Genomic DNA, 26,337 nt, shown 5'->3' on the forward strand with positions numbered 1-26,337 from the left:
CAAAAACCAGCGACACCGTCCGACAAATATCGCGGTCGTCTTTGGAGGCTAATTAACATTAACACAATTAAATTAAATATGGACACACTGTAATCAAACAGTACGCGGATTTTAATAATCAATTAATGTAATCGGTAGCGTTTAGCTAAACCAGCGCGGCCATTTCTGGTTATGCTAATAGCCCAGTGTTCCGCAAAGTGTGTGCCGCTAAAAACCGATCGGACATTAAAACTGAAATTTTCAAAACAGATCTAGCACATTTTTATAGTAAAATAACTACTATGTACTACAGTACTGTATAGTAAAATAACTACTATGTAATATATTTCCACCGACATTTCTTGGTAGAACTGCATTTTATATAATAAAATAACAACTATGTAATTTTTCCAATTGAGTTTTATTTGACCAGCAACTGGGTTTTGTCGTAACCGTCATTATCATACTGTTAGTCTGATGATGTCGGTAACGACGAAACCCGGTCGCTGGTCAAATAAAAATAAAGTGTAAAAGCTAAAAATATAGGTTTTAATCTAATAATATATTTAAGTCTTTTTATTTCTCAAAATAATATGTTCTTTAAATAAATGCATACAATTTATATAAATAAAAAATTAATAAAAAACCTCCACAATTTATTGATTTGGCAGGTGTACCTTGAACAGAAAAAGTTTGCGGAACACTGTTATAGTCCGATGGATTGTAGCCGGTATTGGTTCCATTCGTCATGCACGGGTCGTTTCAACGACCTCTGAATGTCTGGACGGTGTCTGATCCATTGTGACAGTACAGTAAATAGGAAATTTGACAATTGAAACAAGACTACAATTGACCATCAAAAGTTCAGGTTCAAGAGCGACCCGTCTGAACATGACCTTATCAAGCGGTCAATAAAGAATGCACTTAGATTTTAACACAATTAGATAGGTACTATACATACGAGTACCACACCGACAATGCATTCTTAACATATCGCTCACTCCTTTCAACAACATCAAATATCAAAAGTCGTCAATTTTCAGTTGTGCGTATTTTCGGAATGCCTAGAAAATGTACTATATCCCAGCAAAAGCGGCATATTTTTAACTTATTATTTACCCGCTACAGGGCAGAAAGTGTTGTTTTTGCATTTTGAAGAAAAGGTACTGTATATTTTTTTTTTAAATATACTAAATATTTTTCAAATGGAGAAAAAACCTTTAGGTATAAGCTAAAAAGATCTGCTGCACAGTAAAAAGTTCAATAAGTGGCTTGATTTTTATTTTTAATACAATTCGTTCTATTCTTCAACATTAAAAACGATCTCCTGAAAAATCAAGTTATTGATATATGACGTTGTGGAAAGGAGTAAGCGATTTGTGAACAAGGAATCTGCAGCGTACAAACAAATTGATAAAACGGACACAAATATGTATCAACACTGGCGGCAGCCATTTTACGGAAATAATATTTTTCACTTCACAAAAAAAATTGTAAAAGTTCTATTAAAGGTATTCATCACATAATTTTTTTTTATTATTTAATGTAAAAGTTATAACGTGTTTTTTAATGTTAAGTACTAGTTTAGAATTTCAGATAAAACCGTTAGTTAATAAAAATAAATACGTTGAAAAATCTTCTAAGCTGTCTCCTGTAAATAACAGATTTGCAGATAGAGTACTTTACGTAGGGGCCGTCGGTATTATAACTCAGAAAGCATATTACTATAAGGGTTTTTTAATGAATAAATAACTCTGTTTCTAAAAACACGATGCGGGCGCTGTAAAATAAACAAATTGCATACTTTATATTCAGTACGCCGAGTGCGGAATACGAAATATCAAATTTAAAACGGAATTTGTAAAAATTACCCTCGGGTCGCGAATTCCTCCCCCAAAGTGAGAAATTCAAGGGGCCCTAAAAAATATTAGAAATCCCGATGCAAATGGACCTAAACACAAATCCAATTTTGCCGCAAGGTAGTCGGGTTGAGTATTCAACTCGCGTCCGAATTGTCAACTCTTTAATGGTTTCATGCACGGAAGAACTTAAGGAGATACTACGCAAATACGGAATTCATTCCACCGGTCGACCACCGGAGAGGTCACACATCTTTCCTAGCCCGATTTTATTAAACAATGAATATTTGATATTTTGTTAGAATATACAGCGGAACCTCTCATAACAAGTAATTCACATTACGAGCAAAAAAATTGAATAAGTTGCTCCGTTAACGAGCACGTTATTGTGACATGTCGCTCACTCCTTTCAACAACGTCATATATTAAAAATCGTCAATTTTTAGTTACGCATGTTTTCGGAATGTCCAGAAAGTGTACTATATCCCAGCAAAACCGGCATATTTTTAACTTAATATTTACCCACTACAGGGCAGAAAGTGTTGTTTTTGCATTTTGAAGACAAGGTATTTTTTAATTTTTTTTTTTTTAAATATACTAAAGATTTTTCCAATGGAGAAAAAACATTCAGGTTTTACCTAAAAAGATGTGTTGCACAGTAAAAAGTTCAATAAGTGGCTTGATATTTATTTTTAATACATATCATTATATTCTTTAACTTTAAAAACGGTCTCCTGAAAAATCAAGTTTTTTTATTATATGACGTTGTTGAAAGGAGTGAGCGATGCATTATTACAATTTCGATGCATTACACATCGAATTTTTCAGAATAACCATGTAAATGTTGAATTGAAAATGGATTGATGTTACAACAATGTGACTGGTGAATCAATTAATGAAATTAATTTTATTCTATAATTATATTGGATTGTCAGATGTTATCGCTAACCTCAGTGAGGCACTTACATTGATATCATTTCAACGACTGACATCATTGCATATTCCACACGAAATCTTCATTAGCCTATAAATGTGATAGTCTATTAAAATGTCTGATTTGTCGAGCGTAGGAAGAAATAAAATGACTCTTACATTCTGATGTTCATAGTGTCCATAATATTATTATTCCACAAACGTCATGTAGTGTCCTATACTATTCGCAGAAATACACCCATAAATATATCCGACACTTGCATACAATTTCAATCGAAATTATTTTTTCTACCTCTGACTCATTTCCACACCCAGTGGTGCATAGGGCACTGCATAGGATCCACGCTGAGCTATCTTGATCGTTAATCGAATCAGTCCTGCGCTTCAGATAACATAATGAATTTCGAAATAGCAATAAAAGGTTTATAAATAGCAATTACATACTTTTATTTTTTTACAAAAATGTAATGTTTGTTCTATCTTTATTTAATTTAAGTTTTACTTAGTACATACCACTATTTCTTAAAATCTATCGTGACACGTGTTTCGATGCATTCGATTTCATTTTCAAACACTATATGATTTCTTCTTTCTGTTGATGTCATTCGAAAATCTGGTTCTAATTCTCTTATGATTTTGTGCGCGCGAGAGGACAAAGTATTTCCAAAAGAAATGTGGCAGAATTCTAGAATTTTCCCTCTAGAATTTTATAAATTTAAAAACTAATCCCTCTAGAATTTTGCACGCACCCTACATTGGGGACCACTGTTCTAACAGACGATTACTATTAGCATTGCTAATACTACATTAATATTCCTTTCATCCTGTGCTAAGGAAATACATTATTAATATTTTAATATTAAAATGGCGTTCGTGAGTTATTAATTTTATGATCTTAGACGACAAATGTCATATAAAACGATAAATATCACGTAAATAATAAATTAATAAATTATTAAACCATATCCGCTCCCTAGGTGGAGCATATGGAGTCCACAAACTGTCTCCAGGCTTTTCTGTCGGCTGCCAGCTCCCTTGCATCCTCCCAAGTCAGATCCGCGTCCCGAAGTTCTGACGAGAACTGCCGACGAATTGTCAGCAGTAAAAGAGGCAAGCTTGATTAAGGCTCTCAGGAGACATGCGGAGTACATGGCCAAGCCAACTGAATCGTCTACTCTTAATAAATAAATATATTTATATGTAAAGAAAACATACAAGGAAGCATTGTTAACTTTGTGGCATGGTAATATAACATTATTATTATAACGTTATTGTCTGCCTCCGTGGTGTAATGGTTAGCGTGTTTAATTACCGTGCTGTAGGTCCCGGGTCCAATTCCCAGGGGGGGTGAAAATAAATATTACTGATTTTACATTCTAATATTTATTTGATATTACCCTGGACAATAAGTATGTAATATATTAGATTGAGGGGGAGAAGAGAGTCTAAAAGATAAACTACTGGAAATGTCAATGTCTTTGAAAATCGTAATTCACTATAGCATTTTTGAGACGTTCCAGTTGACCCAAGTAATTTAATGGGCACAACCAAATCTAGCAATTTAGTTTCGTCTTAAAAAAAAAACACATTTAATTGACACTTTTCCCAAAAAGTTTAAAAGCGAAGTAAGTTAATATGGCCGTAGAATCGTTGATTAAGTTCTGTCATTCGCCCCACAAATCACAATAAATTAATGAATTCCGACAAAATTGCTTATATAACATTAAACTAGAACTCGATCGAGTAACTTTTCAAATAAAAATATTAAATTTTAAAGTCAAACACGAGACATGTATGAAGGTCATATTGTACGATGTACATATATTGAAATAATCAAAATTTTATGTTTTGACAAACTTCGTTTAAAGTTTTGATATATTTCATTTTAAATCATCTAAAGTCAACAACAAATATTCTTGTAACATACTTGAATATTACAACGTAAATGTTTGACTTTTATTAAATTACATTAATTTCATTGGAAATGAAGCCATGTTTCAATATTTAAAAAATATTCATTAGTTTTTTATTTCTATTTCACTTGGTAAATACAACTATTGTGTTAATATGTACATATAAATTGATTGTGTTAAAAAAATAGTATTTACCAAGTTAAATTCAAATAAGAAATGGGTAGATTAAAATAACCACAAAGTGAATGCCGAATAAATCAATTAATGAAAACATTTACAACATTTTGAGTGTGTCCAAATACTTGTTCACAAAATCTGGATTATCTCCAATTACAGGAGTTATTTTCATATTATTTTTTGACATCTCATCAAAGATGAAGAAGAACATGAAAGTCTGGGCATTTACGGGGCTGACGACCGTCATAGGCTGGTTTAAGTGATCACTTTACACACGTGTAACATTCACCAATTCTACCCATTATTGACAACCACACTACACAAAATCTTGGAAGTTCTATATGTATGAACTAGAGAACTTCACTAGAGACATATATTGGTGAGATGAAAAGAAACTTTTTATTGAGCGGTAACTCTAATAATACTACTCAAATTCTTGGAAGTTCTATATATATGAACCAATTTAGAAACCTTGTTCTTGAATCACTAGAACTTCCCTAGAGACATCTATTGGTGAGATGTAAATGCCCAGACTTCCATGTTCTTCTTCACCTTTGATGAGATGTCAAAAAATAAAATGAAAACATTCATTCGTTCGAATTCACAAAAACAGTTAAAAATTTTACCTTGCAACAAATAATTCATACAAAAAAGAGATAAGACTGATTCTCACCTGAATAGCCTGCCTTCGTCCTGTTACAATAATAGTATTCTGTATTAAATAACCTGCCCTCGGGACCCATGTGCCAAAAACCGAAAGCGATTGTAATCTCATTATATTTGTTCAACGAAATTTTTAAAGGCAATCAACAAAACTTCAAAGTACAAACATATCGCTCACTCCTTCAACAACGTTATATATCAAAAATCGTAAATTTTCAGTTGTGCATGTTTTTAGAATGCCCAGAAAATATACTATGTATATCCCAGCAAAAGAGACATATTTTTAACTTAATATTTACCCGCTACAAGTCAAAAAGTGTTGTTTTTCCATTTTGAAGAAAAGGTATTGTTTAATTAATATTTTAAATAAACTAAAGATTTTTCAAATGGAGAAAAACCTCCAGGATTTACATTAAAAGATCTTTGCACAGTAAAAAGTTCAATAAGTGGCTTGATATTTATTTTTAATACATTGTATTATATTTTTTAACATAAAAAACGTCCTGAAAAATCAAGTTTTTTTTTATTTATGACGTTCTTGAAAGGAGTGAGCGATATGTAGTATCTACCCCCAGAATATTTTTTCGGTCTTTTTGCTCACTTGTCGCGAATCTGTCAACAAGTACGATTATGATGTAAATGTATCGTAAAAATACGTTTAAACCGTAATTGATATTTTGATTTAATAACAGTAAAATCATGCGTTTATTATTATAATATTTACATACCATTTTCCTTCTTGACCAATAATTTAATGGAAAAAATGATACGATGCGAAAAGTGAAGTTAATCGTCTAAATTTAAGATTTCTCGAAATTTATACTTGTCAATTAAAATCATTTTTCAAAAATATTTATTTGGAAGCAGAAATCAAAATGTGATACCTTAAAACATACGTCTAAAAATTGACGCTACCAGGAGATCATAACCCTTTTTCGTTAAAGTATTAGAATAAAAAAGGAATTATTCTTATTTTTTGTCCTTTGACAGGGTTTGAAACAAACATACTCGACTCCAATTCACCCAAAATAATTTCCATTCAAGTTCGTCGCTACATTTTTCATTCAATTATCGAGAACGCGAGTATACAAATAGCTTTAGACGTGAGATTCGGCTCTAAGAGGAGTTTTATGTAGTGAGGTTCCTCTGGAACTCGGCTAACAAGTATCAGGAGCAGAGGATCTAAGAGGAGATACCGTATTTTACTGCCGCGCCGAGAAGGGTGGGTTATCCGTCCTTTACGAGAGGGAAATTGGGTTTACGGCAACCAGGAGCGCAGAGTGTCTGAGGAGGTATAATTCAGTTTAACGGCATGATTTAGGCGCGGGAAATGTAATAGAAAAATTCGGAGAAGTCGTAAATAAGAGTGAATTTTACATAATGTGTGCAGATGATGAGCAAATGCGAAAACAGTGGCCTGAAAAATACATTCTGGAATTTAATGGTGGACTATGTGACTAATCCGAATTTTTATAGGGGAATAAAAAATAATTATTATGACAGGAGCTTCTTAAATAAGGGTAGGTAGTTAGGTGGAAACTGAAAAGAATGGCGTAGTTTTAATGGAAAATAAAGAAGATTCTCCAGATTTTTTTATCTCAATTATTTTCTAAAAATAATTACCATACAATTGTAAAGAAAAAATAAAGGTACAGTAACAACGCTTCTCCGCATTTAAAGTAGAATTTGCCAATAAAACTTTTTCATCGGAGTTTTCTTTTGAAACATTTTTGTGTTAGCGAAAAAAATTCATTTTTTCTAAATGTTATTCACACACAAATTTATTCATTTGATCGAGTGAAAAAATATAACATGTTTACATAAATTAAATTTTATCGCTTGAATACATCCATCATATTTTGATAGAAACGCTTATAATTGAAATCATACAAATCCTCCCTTTCAATTAAAATATGTTTTCCTTTTAACAAGGTAAGCCTATTCAAGCCTGGCGAAATTGATAAATAAAAACAGATACTCGTAAAAATATTTTCTTGTGAAAAACGGTGAGTGTATTTTTAAATGAACTCCTTTAAAATCATGGGATTTTTATTTACATGATAATTTTGATATAAAATAAAAATATTTGCCAATAATTATTTTAAATAACTGATTAGCATAAATGCTTACTTGATATATTATTAGATTAAAACCAATATTTTTAGCTTTTCCACTTTATTTTTATTTGACCAGCGACCGGGTTTCGTCGTTACCGACATCATCAGGCTGGTCTGATGATGTCGGTAACGACGAAACCCGGTCGCTGGTCAAATAAAAATAAAGTGGAAAAGCTAAAAATATTGGTTTTAATCTAATAATATATTAAAAATGCGATTCCATCACGAAGTGTCAGTGGTTAATATAAATCTATTAAAAAGATTACTTGATAATTTTGACGTTTTTATTTTACCTGAGGAAATTCATTGAAATTTAACATTTACAAATATTAGCTGCATGAAAGGAGTACTTTTTTGTTGAAATTTACATGAACATAACAAAATACAAAAAGGTATCGGCATTAACTTTGTTGAATGACATGTTAATAATAAAAAAAAACATAAAACAAATTATTTAAAGTTTTCGAAACTAGTCGAGTGTAATGAAATTAAACTCATCAAGTCGTGTTATACGAGTGTTCAGTTTTTTGTCTAATTATTAAAAAATATTAAATATATTTACAAATAGCGTATATTTTATATGTTATACAAATGAATGCATGTACCATGAAATTCTTATTCTTCGCACCCTTATCCGCACCCAATGGTGCATATGGCACTGCATCGTATTATCTTGATCGTTATTATGAAGGCAAGGCGATCACACCTGCGCTTCAGGGACCATTTATTTTAACCCCCACCCTCTCGGGAATCGAACCCGGGACCTCCAGCACGGTAGCTAAACACGCTTACCATTAACTTAACACCACGGAGGCGTACATGAAATGAAAAATGTATGTATTACTTATATTTTTAGCAGTTTACAATGTTTAAAGCAACATAAAAAATACTAAATGAAATGTCATATTAATACATTTGTTGTATAATTAATGAAGGAAAAATTGCAATCTGTTAGTTAAATTTATTCTAGGGAAGAAGTACGCACACTTGAAGACCTGTAAAGAAGCTTTGTTTGCCCGTGGAATTTATAGGTATCCCATTAAAATAATATTATAAGGCCGTGTCACACAATACAAGGGGAGTCCGATTAAAAAATCGAAGAACACAAAAAAGCATCGAGGACAGCCCAAGGAATTCCTGCATACTAATGCAACTGCAGAAAGAGAAGACAGAACGGGAGTCCGGCGGGGGAGAGAGGAACACAATGATTCACAATGGATTGCTGAAGATTAATGGGCAGGCGAAATGTGAGTGCGCAGGGCTGACCCAAATACAAAATAAAATAAGACTGCCATTTTTGAAGAAAAAAAACAGTGACGCAAATTTTTTTAATGTATAGGGGGCAATGGTTTAGAAAATGTATAAAGAGATGCCTGAATGTGTGAAGAATGAAATGAGTCAGAAGGAATTTAAAAATAAATGTTTTGTTAACTGTAAGAAGATATAAATATGTATATACATGATGTAAATTAAGTGCAAATAATAGTTTGTATTAAATGTAATACTTATAAACTAACTGAAGAAATTTAAAAAATAAAAATATAAAACAGTAACTAAATATTCGTGCTGCAAAAAAACATTTACTATAAACACCTTTTTCAAGATATAAGTAAATAATTTTCTGATGATCTATTTCTTTATTGATGCTGCCCGTCAATTAATAAATGCATTTGTAATATCGAGAGTAGATTATTGTAACGGTATATACACGGGTCTACCAAACAATAAAATGACTCGACTGCAATCAGTGTTAAACGCAGCAGCGAGACTAATTTTTGGAATTTCTAAATTCAGTCACATCACCCCACTACTTCACAAACTCCACTGGTTACGCTTTCCCGAAAGGGTTGAGTATAAACTCTGCCTACTCATGTATAAATCAATACACAATATGGCTCCAGAGTATCTTAAGGAGCTGTGTATTCCAGATGAATTGGTTGATAGACGTCTCACACTTCGATCGGCTACAACATCTGCAATGGGCAAAGTAATCTTACCAGCTCGCAACCAACGCACTAAATTTGGCGAGCGTGCCTTTGCTGTTGCAGGACCGACGGCGTGGAATGCTCTTCCACCAATGGTTAGAAATAGTGAGAGTGAGATGATCTTTAGAAAAAGACTAAAGACACATTTGTTTGCTAAATCATTTCCACCATAATATTTTCCCCAATTCATTCACCGTGAAGCGCCCTTGAGGTATTTTTTTACGAAAATGGCGCTATATAAGTTATCCAAATTTATTATTATTATTATTCTTATGCAACGCCTTTTTATACAAAATTCTGATTAAAATGTAACTTTATTTTAAAATCACTAAAAATATTTTATTGTAACTTAATTATAATGTCTACCGGTTTCGAAGCTAACCGCTTCTTTATTAAGATTTATTAATACTGACTGATTAAGCAGTATTTAACTGACTGATAAAGCAGCTAGTTAGAAGTTGGTGCTTCAAAAATAAATTATATTGTAAATAATTTTCTGATAATTACATAACACTTTCTACCTTGGAGCGGGTAAATATTAAGTTTAAAATAATGCGCTTTTGCTGGGATATAGTACATTTTCTGGGCATTCCGAAAACATGCACAACTGAAAATTGTCGATGTTGGATAAATGACGTTGTTGAAGGGAGTGAGCGATGTGTATCTATTAGACATTCCCAGCCCTGCGATATTGTGTACCCTTTATACGGCAAGAGGCGCTTTGCGATCGCGTGTGATCGCTTTCGGGATTTCAATGTGGAATGAGTGGAAATCTGGATTTGGTCTTCTGCCATTTTTGGTAAGAAATAAAACGTATTGATCATTTTGGTTAGCAGAGTGTGCGACCACTCCGTGAAGCGGCTGAACATCGCACACAAGTTAAGAACAAGGGCAAAAATTACAAGTGAACATTGTCAAACTTTCAGCCTTGTGGTATTTGTGGTATTTCAGTAAACTTTTCACGTGAACACGACTTATTTAAATGAGTATTTCAGTGTCTTTTGGAAAATTAATTAATTTTTAATACACATAACAAGCTTTATTTTACTTAATTAACAAAAGAAAATAACATAAAATATTTCTTAAAAGTATCTAAACTCGATATGAAACATATATCGCTCACTCCTTTCAAGAACGTCATAAATCAAAAAACTTGATTTTTCAGGAGAACGTTTTTAAAGTTTAAAAATATAACACAATGCATTAAAAATAAAGATCAAGCCACTTATTGAATGTTTAAAAAATAATTCGACAGTACCTTTTCTTCAAAATGCAAGAACAACATTTTCTGCCCTGTAGCGGGTAAATATTAAGTTACAAATTTGCCTCTTTTGCTAGGATATAGTACATTTTCTGGGCATTCCAAAAACATACACACCTGAAAATTGACGATTTTTGATTTATGACGTTCTTAAAAGGAGTGAGCGATACATGGAGTATCTGAGTATCCCTGCGATTACGACCTGGCATTTGGCTGGCTTAAGCGATCACTTTATACGCTTTTGTAAGGTTCACCATTCTGCCCATTATTGAACATCCATATTGCACTAATTCTTGAAAATTGTATTTATGATATGCAGACAGCTTTCCGTATACCGATAAGGTTTTTGATACATTCATGATGTATGGCCGATTGTTACGCTATCGGTTGAGTGATTTAAGTGTTACTATCCATAGGGTAAATAATCCAGTATCCGATATAATAAATAATACTAATATATTTTTAAATCTTATTAAAACTGCGTTTGTACTATGCAGTGCCCTATGCACCATTATATTGTGGATAAAGGTTTAAAGGAATGAATAAAATTATATGTTTAAATCTTTGAATGATATAATAAAAAAAAATAGTTCGAAATTCAAGAGAACAATCAAATAATATAGTAAAATACAAAAAGAAAAATATTTTTAAAGTTTTTCAAAAAGTCGATGAAATTAAAGAATAGAAGTTAAATAAGAAAAAGTAAATGACAAAAATGGAAAGAATAGGAAATTAAATAATCGATATATGTAGATCTCTTGAAGAAATTCATTCATACCCCGGACTACTCATAGGACAAAAGATCTGTGAGATAAGTCAGAGCTCTAAAGAGCGGCAGCGTTTAATTTATTAGATAAATTAGCATTCGAAATAACAAGTTGCGTTTTGTTTTGTTGTGTCGTAAATCCGACTGGTCTAGGCGCGAGTTGACCTTTAAGCTTGCAGTCGCAGCTTTATTCGACAAATATTTCACATATGTATGCTATATATTTTATTAATCGCTTTATAGTGTCCTCGGTTCCTCGCTGCCTGGCTGTCTGCAGCGCCACTGTTCTACAACTGTGGGCCGTGGACATTTTTCTTTTTCCACCGAAAAATATTGGTTTAAATAATTTAACCGATTTACACATACGAACGTACGTGATACGCGCGGTTTTTCTTCACCATTCCGCGCTAACCCGTATGACCTACGCGCACAAGAAAAGATATCTGTTCCAAAAATATTTAATGCGTACCGGATACACTGACAAATTTTTGTCGGGTTTCATACCTGATAATATTTTGTGACAACAAACGTTGTGATTTTTATAAACAAGGTTAAATGTACCAACAATTTGAAAAAAAAACGAATTTTTTTCTCCGAAATATATGTATGGCTATGACAAGAAAAGAGTGATTAAAAGAGTTATTATAAATTCTAATAGAGTCAAATTCCAATATATCGTAGTCGTACAGGAGAAAGTGACCAGCTACCAAAACGTAAAATGTTCAGGAGGGCCATTTAAGTCACTATTGCTTGGCAAGAAAATAAACACCAATGCAGTTAGTCATTTTTAACTAGTCAATATATTATACTTCCAAGTTTAAAACCCTTTGGGATTTTTTCAGGTATTAAGCTAGTAAGATATTAAGCTAGTAAGATATCAAATACTCAATGATCACGTTTATGTAAAACGATGCACTTGGTCACTTTCTCATGTATAACTACGATATGTATAATCTAAAAAAAGCCAAATTCCCATATACGAGTATACAAAAATCCCATATACAAAAAAAATGCGTGAAGAGACGTCTAGCCAAATGACCTTGACCTAAAAGTAAAGTGTAAACTAAGTGTTGCTCAAAATGTTATTAGTTTTGGTCGAGGACCTTTAATTGAGAAGCGCTGGACGGCTGCAGCCATGAAAGGGTTGCGGGGCGAGGTGCCTCCTCCCCAGGCCACAATGCTGCCCTATAAGGCCCAAGGAATGCGCCCTTCCGTGGGAACATGAAACCGAGCGTTATGTTGCAATTTTCAAGCATTCCTACCACCCTAGCACTGCGTGGCGACCACATTACTCAAAATAGTAGCGAAATATTCCCGTTTGAAAAATTGCTAAAAGAATTTTAATTATTTTAAAGTGACATGATATTAATTCATTTGGCATTCTTGAATGAATTTATGCACCCAATTTTTATATTTTTTTTACCGAATTCCTGACACCAACCCTAATGTGTGAATTAAATTATAAATTAAACTTTATAAACTAAAACAACTTTGTTTTAACCACTTTATATTGGTACACTTTTTCCAACCAATGCAATGCTCAATTAAAAGCAATATCTAGGAGTTTTTCCCGTTTTTTAAAATCCCATTTTCATATGGTTTACGGAGTGCGTGGAAGTTTTTTGGTATCGTAAGGAATAGGTAATTAACTGTAACCTAACTATGAGTATTTCAATGTTTTAGAATAAGTACATAAAACCCTGAGAATGATTAGGTTCTTGTCGAAACCGGTTGGAAAAAGTGTACCAATAAAAAGTGGTTAAAACAAAGTTGTTTTATTAAATCCAGAATATGGAAGAATTCAGAAACTCACTCAAAATTTTGGACTCAAAATATTGTAATTCATAATTATCTTGTCTTATCTACATTTATTGAGATATCAATAAAAAAATAAATATACATAAATATATAAATAATTCTAAAGTAGAGCAAATCCATAATTTGGATAATTTTGAAACATACTCAAAATATTGTAACTGTAAATTATTTTTTCTTATCTTTATTTTAAAAAAATACAAATAGCTACAACGTGGAATAAATCCAGAATTCGGCAGAATTCTGGAACTCACTTAAAATATTATAATTTTTAATCATTTTACAAGCCTGATAAAACCAGTTTAAAAATTAATTTTTATGTAAAACTGCCTCGTTATAAACACACCTACCATTATTATTATCAACATTAAATCAACAAAATCACTCCGAAACACACCTTCTGCGGTGCGTGATTCCCCTCAAACGTTAACCGCCGCATCAGTTTGCCGGCTCGGAATCAAGTATCAATCTAGGATTCCTATTATCCAATGATGATAGAGGTAGCGGCGGCTGATATTCGAACAAGCGATAATTACATCACTTTACCACATAACTACCACGCCCCTAGGCACTATTCATAAGATCAAACTCCACAAAAACTAAAAAAGGCACAAAGCCAAAAGCGCGCGACGATTCAACGAAGCGGCGTGTATCAACCAAAAACATAAAACATTTTTTACTTCGTGTCTTTGAATTATGTAAATCGGGGTATCCGAGCAGGTTTCATATCTAAAATCGACTTTGTAGAAAGAGTTTTAATATTTTCAAGTGTTGTTTTCATCGCTGTATCAAATTTGTTTGTACTTTTTTGCGTATTGGCATTTCTGGCATCGAAATGTATGATTTGGTTTGTTTTCCATCTCGAGACGCGTAATGGTCCCAATAATATTCGAGAGAAGAAGTAAATTGCTAACATTTACATAGTAATAGTAAGTGATAACTCCCTTGGGCTTCTAGTTTAAGCGTTTGCTCTGAATACTTGTAATTTCTTAAGGAAATATGTACAATTTATTATAATGAGCTACTATCTTGCTAATTTACCTTTTAGAAGAACGTTTTGCTACCGGAGTGCATTATTATTAAGTGTGTGACATAAAATGGTAATTTAATGTATGGTACGTGCCTAAATTCCTTAATATTCATATATTACGAATCAAAGCACGAAGAAAATATTCAATATAATAAATACGTTACACATGAAGATTCAAACAAATTAAGAAATGTCCGATTTGTTCAGCAACTCAAATGTGCTCCAAAGAGCAAGATCAGGGAGACAGTTGCTGACTGATATCAAGGTCCGGAAGGTGTCCTATCTGGGGCATGTGCTGAGAGGAGACAATTATGAACTATTGCACCTAATGGAGGGTGGACAAGGTGTGGGCAGAAGACAAATCTCCTGGCTCCAGAATATACGAGATTGGGCGGGGATCAGGACACTCGAGGCGCTGTTTAGAGCTGCCCAAGACAAGGACAATAACTCTCAAGTGATAGTCGATGTCAGAGGGACCTGACATTACACGCACATAAGAAAACCAAGAAAACATGAGAAAATAGCCAACGATAAAAAAGCGTCAAATCACTGCACGACTAAATTCGTCGTAGATTTTAAATCACAAAGCTGAGTATACTGCTGTTCTGGGCCCTCGTAAGATGCCATGTTTTACATCCGTATAATAGAATAGAAGTAATGCAGGCATCGTAAAGGTGGAATTTTCTCTTCATCGAGTACAAATTCAATCTTCAGACAGCCTTCATACTGATAAATGCGGTGCCTGCAAGTCCTAAACGCACTCCCAATTCCTTTTGAAGGGCGCCATTTCCTGTCATGTAGGTACAATCTATAATGACTAAAAATAACTAAATAATAAAAAATAGACGTTTTTAAGTATATTAGAATGATAAATATTATATATTCTAGAGCTATCAATCATTTGATTTTGATTTATAGTCAGGAGAAAAAGCACTACGTCTAAATTTCAATCAATTCGATAAGGTAACAGGATACTATGAGAATGAGCGGCGTTGACATAGACAAGGGAATAATTAATTGAGTGTTAAACCAGTTATTCCAACAGGAATCTTCAGCACAAGTGCTAGGCAGCTAATTAACGAGCTGAGAACTTAATTATCTCTTTCAACAAAGATGTTTTTATATCTGACACAGGATGCATCACGATTAGCCATTAGTGTGATTATAACTTAAGTTGAAATGTAAAAAAAAAAGTAATATAACAGATTATAAAAATAGAAGGATGAAAGTAGACTGAATGCAGTCGAAATGCGATCTCTCAGAAGAATGTGCGACAAAACGATGTATGATAGATGTGCGAATAGTGAAATAAGGAAGGAATGCAAAGCTGAGATAAACATTATCGATAAAATTAAGAAAGGTGTGTTGAGATGGTTTGGACGTGTGGAACGAATGAGTGACGAAAGAACGGTAAAACAAATTTATGAGGCGAATGTTAGTGGGAAAAGAAGCAGAGGAAGACCGAGAAAAACATGGCACGATCAGGTATGCCAAATACTTGAAAGTGGTCAGGTTAGGAGTCGTAACAATCGGTGGGTATGTATGAGGAGATGCATGAACGTGGAAGAGGCGAAGAATGTTTGCAAGGACAGAGTGGTGTGGCGCTCTATTCTCTCTGCCTACCCCTGCGGGGAAGCGCCGTGATGGTTAGTTAGTTAGTTAGTTAGTTATAAAAATAATTTTCTTAGTGTACTGGGTAAGTTTGGACGAGATATGAATAATCTAGATATGTGTACTGAATCCGAGACAAATTTCTAAAGTAGTAACTTCATTTCATCAGTGTTCGCTCCTAGGTGGAGTATATGGTAAAAACTAATAGTTGAGAGTAAAGCCAAGTGTTTAATAGGCAATGGGGAATTTAGATACTTATATTAATTTTCGAGGAAATTTATAATAAAGAAAGCATCTTTTGTGAGACAATTAATATTCTTTTTTGACATCTCATCAAGATGAAGAAGAATATGGAAGTCTGGGCATTTACGGGGCTGACGTACGTCATAGGCTGGTTTAAGTGATCACTTCACACACGTGTAACATTCACCAATTGTACCCATTATTGACAAAAACACTAGGTACTCAAATTTTTGTTCAAAGTTCTATATATATGAACCCATTCAGAAACTTTGTTCTTGAACCACTAGAACTTCACTAGAGACATCTATTGGTGATATGAAACGAAGCTTTTTATTGAGCAGAAATCAGTCATCTCCTTTATAAAATTAATAAAATACAAACTTTGTTTTTAATCACTTTAATTTTTGGTATTATAATTTCTTATATATATAATAAAATAGCAAGTATATAGTTTTTTCCACATATATTTTATTTGACCAGTGACTGGGTTTCGTCGTTGCCGACATCATCAGACTGGTCATATTGGAAACGACGAAACCTTGGTCAAACGGTCAATGGTTAAAAAAAATGTTTGTGTAAAAATAACTATCCAATAGTTATTTTACTTTATAAAAAGCAGTCAACAATGTCGTACAAAACTTAAATTTCTTGTATATATATATATATATAAATTTATATTTATATATATTTATATATATATATATATATATATATATATATATATATATATATATATATATATATATATATATATATATATATATATATATATATATATATACATATATATATATATATATATCAATACTTAATTTGTATCCATCCGTGAAAACGACAATTTATTGTCGAAACATAATGGAATAAAAAAGTGGTTAAAAACAAGATGTGTGTTATTTATTTTAAAAATAATCTTGTTTTAATTTTCGTGATTTTGTCGATTTTATGTATGAAGCAACTGGGCAATAAATCGCCAGAAGTATCTAGAATCTAGATAGTCGACAGATTGAGATAGTCCACGAAGCTGTACATAGTTGCGAGACATGTAGACACGTGTCACACGTTCGAGTGGGAGGTCACAGCTTGTGACGTCACAAGTGCCAGGGGAAATGTAACAGATTGGATAAAGGGATACCTCTCACAAATTACCTTAAGGGTCTAAATCCACCCACAATAGCAAAATGACAGACGGTAATCGCAGATAAATCTAGCTCGTTTAAACTCATAAATTAATGTATAATTTACAAACGATTTTCCGAAATCGATACGAGACGCCACAACACATCAACTGAAAGCCACAAAACTCTTTTTTGAGAGACAATAAACAAAGGAAATATCTTAAATAAAATAGTGCATTTTTGTTACCTAATTTGACGGACAAATATTTTTATTAAATAAATACATATTACAATAATTAAAGAAAACACTTCGTTTTTTACCACTTGAGTTTAATTATAGACTACATGTTTCAGAAGCTAAACTTCCATCATTCAGGTCTGTATAATAACTAAAATATAAAATATAAAATTGTTCTATAAATAAGGATAGGGGGAAAGTAAGGGGAAGGGGTTAGTCAAGGAACGGAGTTTGAAAACAAAGGAAAAATTGAAAGCAATGGCGAAGAATTTTGAAACAATATATTATTTAATAAATTATTATTAGAATTCAGGTTTTTTTGTATTTCTAAATTTTCAAGATAATTCATAATTTGGCCTTTATATGGAACAAGGTGTAATAATTTTAATTTATGATTATATAATTATATAATTTATTACAAAAAAGTGGTGTTTATGAAATTTCGTGTGGAGATTGTGATAGAAAATATATTGGCCAAACTGCGAGAAATTTAAAGATTAGAATTAAAGAACATCAAAGCGGTCTTGTTAGTAATTATTTTTCGGAATTTGCAAATCATATAATAGATACTAATCACTCATTTCACTCCCATAAATTAAAATTATTACACCTTGTTCCATATAAAGGCCAAATTATGAATTATCTTGAAAATTTAGAAATACAAAAAAACCTGAATTCTAATAATAATTTATTAAATAATATATTGTTTCAAAATTCTTCGCCATTGCTTTCAATTTTTCCTTTGTTTTCAAACTCCGTTCCTTGACTAACCCCTTCCCCTTACTTTCCCCCTATCCTTATTTATAGAACCATTTTATATTTTATATTTTAGTTATTATACAGACCTGAATGATGGAAGTTTAGCTTCTGAAACATGTAGTCTATAATTAAACTCAAGTGGTAAAAAACGAAGTGTTTTCTTTAATTATTATAACATGTCTTACCACAAAGTTAATGCCGAAACAATAAATAAAATAAATACATATTAATAATAAAAAGCTTCTTAATCTCAACAATAGACGTCTCTAGTGAAAATTATAGTGATTCAAGTACAGTGTTTCTAAATTGGATCATACATATAGAACATCCAAGAATTTGAGTAGTGTGGTTGTCAATCATGTGTAGAATTGGTAAATGTTTCACGTGAAAAAGTGATCACGTATGGCCTAAAAAGATTAATTGTTTCATCGGTGCTGTCACATCGAACCTGTCAATCAAGGGTAAAATTGGGTAATGTTACACATGTGTAAAGTGATCACTTAAACCAGCATATGACGGTCGTAAGCCCCGTAAATGCTCAGACTTCCATATTCTTCTTCATCTTTGTTAAGATGTCAAAAAAAAATTATTGAAAAATAACTACTATAATTGAAGATAATCCAGATATGTGAACAAGTATTTGGAGACTCTCAAAATGTTGTAAATGATAAATGAGAATCACGCCGCTTCTCTTTCATAGGTGTTTAAACAAGATATAAAACACCTATAATTTTTTAAGTGAGAGAAGATGGAAGTTTGAACAAAAAGCGATCACTTAATACACTTGTGTAACGTTCACCCTTCTACCCATTATTTAACATCTATATTGCATTCGTTTTTGAAACCTGTATATATGCAAAATATGTAGTATCCGTAGGATAAATTATCTCGTGTCTGATGTAATAAATAACAATAAAATTAAAATGATTGTTTTACCAAAATGGGTCATTTTCAAAGGATTGCTAGTATTTACATAGTGCAAATAATTATTGGAATATTTTAAAATTTTCAATCTAAAATACTCATGTCTAAGGTAAATTAAAATCCCTTTACTTTGAATAAGCCGATATAATTTAATTTTAAAACAATTGATGAAGTTGATTAATTATTATTTTGTGAGTAAACGTATAAAAAGGGAGTTAAAACATTCCTCGGATTTTTGGAAAACTTTTACAAAGCTTAGAGTCCTTAGCTTTCAACCGCAAAAAACAAAAGCCTCATTTTTTCCTTAATGAATTAAATAATCTCAGATGATAAATTTAACTTTGTAAAATTTAAGCTGGGGGTCCATTAACGTTCGGTTAATAGAGACAAAGCGATTAGAACTTTAGCGGGGGGTAACTGATTTTCCTTGTTTCCTTGTTAAGAGAGTGACTTGCCTAAATAGCCTCAAAGGTTATTCAAGGGGTGTGTAAAATCTTCTAAAAATAACTGAAATTTCAACCCTGAAAATAGCCGAGCTGAATAAATGTTTTATTTATTTATAAGGGAGGTTAAAAGCACCTTATTATATTGTGAACCAGGCAATCGCCATGGATCTTACTCGAAATACGTCTAAAGGAAGACCAAAGAATTCATGGATGCTGCAGAAAGAAAATATGATTCCAAGGCATGGACTGGTGACGTTGATGATGAAAACACCTACAACCTAAGGACGAGGAAGCTAACCACACCATTATATAAATAAAATGTAACTTTGTTTTAAAATCACTATAAATATTTTATTATAACTTATAACTTATAAGTTGTAATAAAATATTTATAGTGATTTAAAAACAAAGTTACATTTTATTTATTAAATGGAAAATCACAAAGTTAGCGCTTCAAATATAAATTATAAACAAACCACAACAGTTTATAAAGACGATGAGTTGGGATGGAGCCAGGAAGAAGATGTTCACAAAAAATAGTTCCTATTAGTATCTACTTTGAAAAGTTGTAGGTAACGATTTTATCTTAAATTTGATACTTTTAAACCCATATGCGTCACCTATTCGGGACAATAATTTTATAAATTATTTCCTCCAGTCCGAATTGATGTATAATGCATGATATTGTTGTGATCAAAGGCTCGTTAAGTGATCACTTGATACACGTGTAACATTCACCATTCTACCCATGATTGACAACCACACTGCTCAAATTTTTAGAAGTCATACATATATGACCAATCTAATTACGTTCAGTAATTGAGTTTACAACAACCATCTATGATTGGATTTAAAAGGCTTATTTAATATAAATCATAAGTCAGATGATGTTTTTTTAAAAAGGAATAACCCTCAAAGTCTCTACTTATAGAGGTTTGTCTAGAAGTAGGATAGTAAGGATAGGGAAGGTAAATGTAAAAAAATGCATCACAAATACCCAGACTAATTGAAGATAAATCTTTCTTGAATTTATTTTGCGATATGCGGGAATCGAATCCGCGACGCCAATTTCGCAGGCGAGCGTCTACCCAACTGCGCCACGGCGCCTGTCGTGTGTGACCTATATTTGTAAACAAGGATTTGGACACACACAAAATGTTGTTAATAGTAATAATTAACGTCGTCCAAGTATTCATAGAACTACCAGGAGAACAGATAATACATAGAGGTATAGATAAACTGAAAAGAAGAACGTACATCATTTTTTCAGTCAACAGTAGGAGCAGCAAATTTACAGACAAAACTCATAGGTACTTGTTTATAACTGTTCAAGTAAAGTACCCCTATTAAACGACCTAATTTATCACGTCTGTTCCGGTATACATAAGTGTTTTGAACTGCGTGTTTGTAATGTAATACAGGTGATGCCCAAAGCTTGACTAAACTTGTCCAAATCCGAACTGGAAGGGTTCATATCCCGAGGGAATCTCGGGATTAATGCGGGAGTAAATCTTTTCCCACACCGACTGGAATTTTCACACCGTGTTTCCAGATTTTGCTAGAGATAAACAGGATTACATCTGTTCTGCTTCTACATTTTATGGTAATAAGTCACTATTTTATAGACAACATTATCAGTATACACACTCAATATGAATAAATAAATTAACCGGTCAATTTATAAGCTAAAATAAAAAAATAAAAGGATATTCTCTAGCGTTTCTCATGTAAAACAAATCATTCTTGAATTTATATTGCAATTGGCGGAAATCGAACCGGCGCCGCCTGTTTCGCAGTCCAGCGTCTACCCAACTACGTCACGGCGCCTGTTACTATAAATTTAGAACTTAATTCTTACTAAAAAATATGGAAAAACACGAAGAAAATTACAATACTTGATTTATTACTTTAAAAATACAACATTTTGATTGTGTCCAAGTACTTGTAACAAATCTGGACCATCTTCAATTATAGAAGTTATTTTACATATTATTTTTGGACATCTCAACATACATAGATAAAGAAAAATTTGGAAGTCTGGGCATTTACTGGTCTAGAGTTTTGGTATGTCAATCATGGGTATAATATGTGAATGTTACACGTGTGTAAAGTGATCACTTAAACCAGCCTATGATGGTCGTAAGCCCCGTAAATGCCCTGATTTCCATATTCTTCTTCATCTATGTTGAATTGTCAAAAAGTAATATGATTTTTTTTGTCTAATCTCAAATTTGCTAAAAAAAAATGCTTGGATTTTTTCAGATACATACTTAAATATTCAAACGAATATTTAATGTTTTAAAAAATCTAAACAATTGTAGACATAAGTTATAAACGCTTTAATTTGTGATTTTTTTATATAAGTTTGCATACTTGTTTGCTCTGATGAGAGGATTTCGTGAGGTACCAGCATCATCGTTAGAATTTTAAAAATTTGCTCACAAAGCTCCTATTTCATATTATAATGAAAAATAATTTTAAAATGCCCATTCAGCAACATGTCACGCGTCTCCATGACACCGGAAGGAAGAAGATCAGCACTTTTATTATCATTCAATTTTCTAGTCACCTGGTACATTTGCATAATCCGATATACCGGGAGCGCAGCAGATGTGCGCAGATCGCAGATGGATTTTTCCTCATCCATTCACTCTTGTCTAGTACGTGCCCCGCAATTAAAACGTGTGTAAGCGATTATGATTTCATGTAACGTGACGACGCCGTACCTCCTCACGATTATGTCATCCTGGTGACAATGTACTATTGTTTACACTGGCCTCTTGTAGCTTTAGTACCATTGTCTTGGGCATAGCGTCCAATTATAATATTCCAGGCGGTCATGTTCGCCGGGTCGTAAATTTTATCGGTTTCAGAGTACTTAATATGTTTTATTGAGATTAGTCAGCTCTAATTTTGACAATTATTACAAACAAATACTTAAATATAACGTCTAATAACTTACTCATACCGCATGAATCATACATAAAATAATAAAGTAATCTTTAAGGACTACATAAAAAAATACATAAATATAAATCCTTCGATTGACTATAATAATTTCATTAAAAAAACAACTTAAAATCAGTAATTATTTGAAGCCATTAGACATCTATACCACTGGTCATTATATGTTAAATTTGGATAAATTTGATCAATTAAAGTAATGCTCACGTCATTTTTGAGTGTGTCCAAATCTTTGTTCACAAATCTGGGTTTCTCCACATAGGAACTATTTTTTACATACCCATCCAAAAATTGTACACTCGAAAATGTTTACAAAATAATCTGGTCAAATTGTAAGCTGTATCAAAATTTTCAGGCGTCTTCCAGGCGTATGTAATAAAAAAATGAACTCCCCACCTTTCAAAAACTCTTTTTTTTTTAAAACCATACATTTATTTTGAAGAAAAAACTTATTTTTTCATTACAAAAACGGTGTTTTAATCAGATAATTCAATTAAATTTAATTTTTTCTGGATTTAAAGAAAATAAAGTTGCGGGCTATCGAATATACCGCCTTAATACAAAAGGTTTCCTGTTTTTTGACAAGAATTTACCTTAAAAAATCATGGAATTCGTATACAACAATTTGAGTTTTTTATTGTTGTTGTTGATGTTTTCCCTCTAAAAATTCACGGCGTTATTACTCTTAATTTCACAGATGATGAAATAAAAAGTGGGGAATTAAAGTGTGGATCTTACCGTGAAGAGTGTGTGCTGTGGTTGCCAGGAGGCCATGAAGAGAGCGAGCATGGTGCCTCAAGAGGGCTTCCAAGTCCCTCCGACCTGCTGCCCGTAACAGGGCTTCAGTCTCCGCGGAACAACACCGACCAGCGCACGTGGAACCTTTAAAGAGAAATAAAGAAAATAAATGTAAGTAAAAAGTGCAATAATTATAATGGTAATGAAATACTGTATCACTAAAAATCAAATAAATATCAGAATACCCACTAATATTATTCAATAAATCGGTAGTGTAAAGGCAAATGGGTATATCTGTCTCAGACCAAATTTTACAAGAAAGCAAAAACAAACTTCTGAAATTAAATAACTGATTTGTTGAATGTATTTTTATATGGACATATCTTAATAAAACTAAATAAGTATTGCAATTACAGCTATATCCTTTTGCCAGATTATGAAATACACTATTTTAGACATTTTGTGGAACAAACTTAGAAAATGAAAAATTTGACAGATATACCCCTTTGCCTTTACACTACCGAAATAATGGGCAATATATTCAACAATGAGTGAGCAATTAAAAAAAATAGGTTATTTCTTTTCATTAATTGATTCGGCAGTCATTTTTATTTTAATTTTTACAAAGTTATTATACATTTATATCTTAAGTTAGGTATGTCTATTGAAATTGTATCCCAAAAAAAAATTAAGATCAGAATACCCACAAATATTATTGAAGAAATAATTGATGGTATAGTCAACAAATTAGTGAACAATTCAATTGATTAAGTACAAAATAACTGTTGAAAAGTTATAGGAATAAAATTCAAATAAATCTCAGAATACCCACAAATATTTTTGAAGGAATAATAGTTGACATATCGTGGGAATACTGGCAAAAAACGTTAACACTAAATCCCTTTGAAAATCTATTTGAAGCTTTTAGATTGAATAAAACACCGCTATTAAACATAAAATTGAATTTACTTTTAAAACTATATAAATATGACATTTTAAATTACTTTATGTATTTTGCCAGTTTATAGAAAACTTTAAATACTGCATCACTAAGTCAAAATTGCATATTTTCGAGTTAACGTTTTTTGCCAGTACAGCCACGATATATAATTTTTATTTTTCATTAACATCATCGTCTAATTAAGTATTTCCACAGCGAAAGTTACCAGCGAAGAAAACAGCTAAAATTAATACTAAATTGAGCACATTGTGTTCGACAGAGCTTACCCAAGCTATGTTAAGCTTCCATATTCCGGCGTTAGCTCAGTACGTGTGTAAGTAGCCTTATTGTCGAGGTTTAGCCGGAAAGGCTTTGAAGTTTGTTGCGAGCTTCGCGCCCCGGAAGTCCGAGAAATGGTGCAAAAGTTTCCGGTATGACCGCTTCCCTTTTCTCCGACTAACAAGCAGATAATGAACCCAAAAGTTGGGAATCAAAAGTGAGCTTTGAAACAATCAGATGAGAATTTCGATCTTATTGCAAAACTCAAATAATTAATTAAATAATCATAGTGAATTACTTTTCGTAATAAATTAATATTGCAAACAGCTCTCTACCACCTTCCCTAAACTCCCTTTTTACTTTGCCTTTCTTATTATCATCAATTTGTAATTTATGTTTTTTTAATGTTCAAGTACTATCTACCCTGTGATTCCAAACAGCTATACATGGTTTTAAACGTTTTGATCAATATCACTAGTCTATTCTTGGTTGTTTGGAAGATATTGCTTTCTAGCAATAAACCCGCCAATGTACTTATTTCTTTTCTGTACATTAAGTTTCAATGAATATTTGAAAGGGTAAAAATATATATAAAGGGTTGTTATGTCCCAACTTTTGCAAACACAACAGATTCGCATATTCAAAACAAGCAATACTTACTGTTTAAATCGAGATATTTATTTCATAGTACCTATACTATTTTTTATTAAAGATCAAAATTTATTAAATAACATTTATTAAATAATACTTTTTCTTCGCAATATTTTGAGGGTATCCAAATTTTCGTTAACAGATTCTGGATTTCGCTCCATTTTGGAGATATTTACATTCAAATTTATTGTTGATATTTCAACATAGATGAAGAAAAATAAAATAAGTTTAACGTTAAAAACAGAGAGACAGCATCTCAAAGAATACAACAATAAAAAGAATCCATATTTTATTACGTTATATCTTTCTTCTCTCTCATGTAACGAAAAATGCTTATAAACGTGAAGCATCCTTAAAAAATCACCCTCAATTCTTGTTCAATTATCAATCATCAATCATCGAATCGCCGTCTGAAAGGTTTCACTTTAGTCTTTGAATAAATACCATTTTTCAAAAAAAATATAGTTAAATAATAAGTGAGTCCTGAAATTTTCATACAATTTTCACAAAATTTCATGAATAAGTGGGGAAAATCAGTGACCTGATTTGTACGCGTTACATTGGTAGAATAAATAATAAACACCGAAAGAATGCGGAGAAATTTCTCAGAAAAATAAACGCCATTCCAGAATGTGTCACTAAACCATCCAGATTTATATGACTTATTAATGCTTCGTCGTACATACAGCCGCCTTCCATGGACCTACTATCATCCGGATGAAATTCCAACAAAATTTTGAATAAAATATTCAAAATGTAAACCGTTGAAGTATCGTCACCTACCCACACACAACGGTGCATATGACTATGTGCACCGTATAGTATCGATGTATATTGCTACAGTTGTTAATTTTAATATATGAAGGCCTGGCTTCCACTGATGACGTAAAGGACAGTGAAGGACATTACCGCTATATATAAGATAAGTAGA

General features: G+C 32.2%; 1 protein-coding gene across 1 annotated transcript in view; it reads right to left on the reverse strand.

The window, feature by feature from the left end:
- dally (division abnormally delayed protein) overlaps positions 1 to 26,337 on the reverse strand; it is a 281,037-nt gene that overhangs the window by 96,275 nt on the left and 158,425 nt on the right. The window contains exon 2 of the mRNA XM_088263048.1: positions 23,537 to 23,680. Within this exon, the coding sequence (XP_088119174.1) occupies positions 23,537 to 23,680 (144 nt within the window). The remainder of the gene's footprint in view (positions 1 to 23,536; positions 23,681 to 26,337) is intronic.

The sequence above is a fragment of the Brachycentrus maculatus genome, unplaced genomic scaffold, assembly GCF_059751285.1.
Source record: "Brachycentrus maculatus isolate JH-2025_06_01 unplaced genomic scaffold, ASM5975128v1 h1tg000196l, whole genome shotgun sequence".
Classification (NCBI taxonomy): Eukaryota; Metazoa; Arthropoda; class Insecta; order Trichoptera; family Brachycentridae; genus Brachycentrus; species Brachycentrus maculatus.